This window comes from Sardina pilchardus, chromosome 16, assembly GCF_963854185.1.
Source record: "Sardina pilchardus chromosome 16, fSarPil1.1, whole genome shotgun sequence".
Classification (NCBI taxonomy): domain Eukaryota; kingdom Metazoa; phylum Chordata; class Actinopteri; order Clupeiformes; family Clupeidae; genus Sardina; species Sardina pilchardus.
In genome coordinates this window covers 8,661,562-8,664,061 of record NC_085009.1, presented here as the reverse complement: position 1 = coordinate 8,664,061, position 2,500 = coordinate 8,661,562, and the positions used below count along the sequence as shown (strand labels likewise).

At 50.1% G+C, this 2,500-nt stretch overlaps 1 protein-coding gene across 1 annotated transcript in view; it reads left to right on the top strand.

The window, feature by feature from the left end:
- pcxb (pyruvate carboxylase b) overlaps positions 1-2,500 on the top strand; it is a gene marked incomplete in the record, with an annotated part of 199,438 nt that overhangs the window by 158,331 nt on the left and 38,607 nt on the right. Inside the window, 2 exon segments of the mRNA XM_062516519.1 lie at positions 838-1,078; positions 2,181-2,430. Of these exon segments, the coding sequence (XP_062372503.1) occupies positions 838-1,078; positions 2,181-2,430 (491 nt within the window).

Sequence of the window (2,500 nt, the reverse complement as noted above, 5' to 3'; positions counted from 1 at the left end):
CCTTATCCTTCATCCCTTCATATTTCCCTACTTCCTCTTTCCTCTTTGTCCTTTTCTTCTATCGTATCCTTTCTATTGTCACCTTTCCAGACTCTTCTCTGCCCTTCTCTCAAGTGCTAATAGCATATTCTTCTCTCATGTCCTTGTGACATGTCCTTCTCTCATGTCCTTCTCTCATGTCCTAATCATAGGACCTTCTCTTTTGTCCTTTTCTCATATCCTAATCACGTGGCCTTCTCTCATGCCCTTTCTTACAGTGCAGTATATCCCAATCATAGGATCTTCTCCCGCGTCCTTTTTTCATATCCTAAACATATGACCTTCTCTCGTGTTCCCTTTTTTACGTTCTAACGGTACTCTGTCCACCTGGGGCGGCAGTGGCTCAGGAGGTAGAGGAGTCGTCCAGTAACTGGAAGGTTTCTGGTTCGAGCCCAACTCCTCCTGACCTTGTCGAAGTGTCCTTGAGCAAGACACCCAACCCCAGTGCTCCCGATGAGCAGGTTGGCGCCTTGCATGGCAGACTCCGCCATCGGTGTGTGAAGGGGTGAATGTGAGGCATGATATGTAAAGCGCTTTGGGTGCTCGCAGAAGCCGAAAAAAGCGCTATATAAATGCAGTCCATTCCATTCCATTCCATACATCTACCTCTCTTTTGTCCTTTTCTCATATCCTAATCACGTGACCTTCTCTCATGCCCTTTCTTACAGTGCAGTATATCCTAATCATAGGATCTTCTCTCGCGTCCTTTTTTTCATATCCTAAACATATGACCTTCTCTCGCGTTCCCTTTTTACGTTCTAACGGTGCTCTGTCCACCTCTACCTCCGTCCACTCCAGGTTCTGCGAGGTCGCCAAGGAGAACGGCATGGACATCTTCCGCGTCTTCGACTCGCTCAACTACCTTCCCAACATGCTCCTGGGCATGGAGGCGGCGGGCTCGGCGGGCGGCGTGGTGGAGGCGGCCATCTCGTACACGGGCGACGTGTCCGACCCCATGCGCCAGAAGTACTCGCTGGACTACTACCTGGGGCTGGCCGAGGAGCTGGTCAAAGCCGGCACGCACGTACTCTCCATCAAGGTAGAGTACGGTGGGCGCAAAGGGACACGCAGAGCTAGAGAAACTTGCAAAGTAGGGATGGAAGAATTCAGGAAGCTTAATGGTATTTCTGCAATGTTTTTATAAATACTAGAGAATAAAGTAATCATTCACCACTAAAAGCCATTTGCCACTGGCAGCGTTACAGTCTTGAGGGAAAAAAAGGAAAGCTTAATCCTGACCTACCGTACTCTTTTGTAGCACAAATGTAAACATGTCATTAACTACATGTATATTATTAATATAACAATATTAGACAATTAGAATATTCTTAAGGTGGTTTGTCATCCTGCCGGTATATTGATAACAACATGTACTTGCCTACTGCACAGAGGTTAAAAATAACAATCTCTGATTCATACCCTCTGGATATTGTGGTTAGAGTGTTGTGTAATAGCATGTTGCTTCATTTGAGGTGATATTGTGAGTCTTAGGAGTAACACAAGGCTGAATAGCGGCCTGATTGCACACCATGGGTAGCTCCATCGGCGGCTAAATCTACATAGCATTTCAGAGTTCATAACAGGGTTTCTGCTCTGTCACTCAGCACCGCTACCTGCTCATCTGGCTCTCCTTCATATTTCCCTTTACATATTCATTCAAATTCATATTCATCGCTCTTTCGTTCATATCTGTCACTCTCTCTTTCGCTGTGTCTCTCTATCTCTTCTTTGCTGCAGCAGCTCATTCCTCCTGCTGCTCTGTTATGTCAGTTTGGGGCGACTGGAGGTTAATTTATTTATTTGTGTGCTTTTGTTCAACCCTCACTAATATAGAATGTGTCATCATCATCATTCTGTCTCTCTATCTCTCTCTCCCTCTCTCTCCCTCTCTCTCTCTCTCCCTCTCTCTCTATCTCCCTCTCTCTCTCCCTCTCTCTCTCTCTCCCTCTCTCTCCCTCTCTCCCTCCCTCTCTCCCTCTCTCTGTCTCCCTCCCTCTCTCTCTCCCTCTCTCTCTGTCTCCCTCTCTCTCCCTCTCTCCCTCCCTCTCTCCCTCTCTCTGTCTCCCTCTCTCTGTCTCCCTCCCTCTCTCTCTCCCTCTCTCTCTGTCTCCCTCTCTCTCCCTCTCTCCCTCTCTCCTCAGGACATGGCGGGGCTCTTGAAGCCCGAGTCTAGCCGGGTGCTGATTGGCGCGCTGCGCGACCGCTTCCCCGAGGTGCCCATCCACGTGCACACCCACGACACGGCGGGCGCGGGCGTGGCGGCCATGCTGGCGTGCGCCGAGGCCGGCGCGGACGTGGTGGATGTCGCTGTGGACTCCATGTCCGGCATGACCTCCCAGCCCAGCATGGGCGCCATGGTGGCCTGTACCAACGGCACCAAGCTCCACACGGGTGAGTCAGGGGCGGCTAAACTTAACACTGGTCAGTCAGGGGTGGGTGGCTAACTTAACACGGGTGAGTC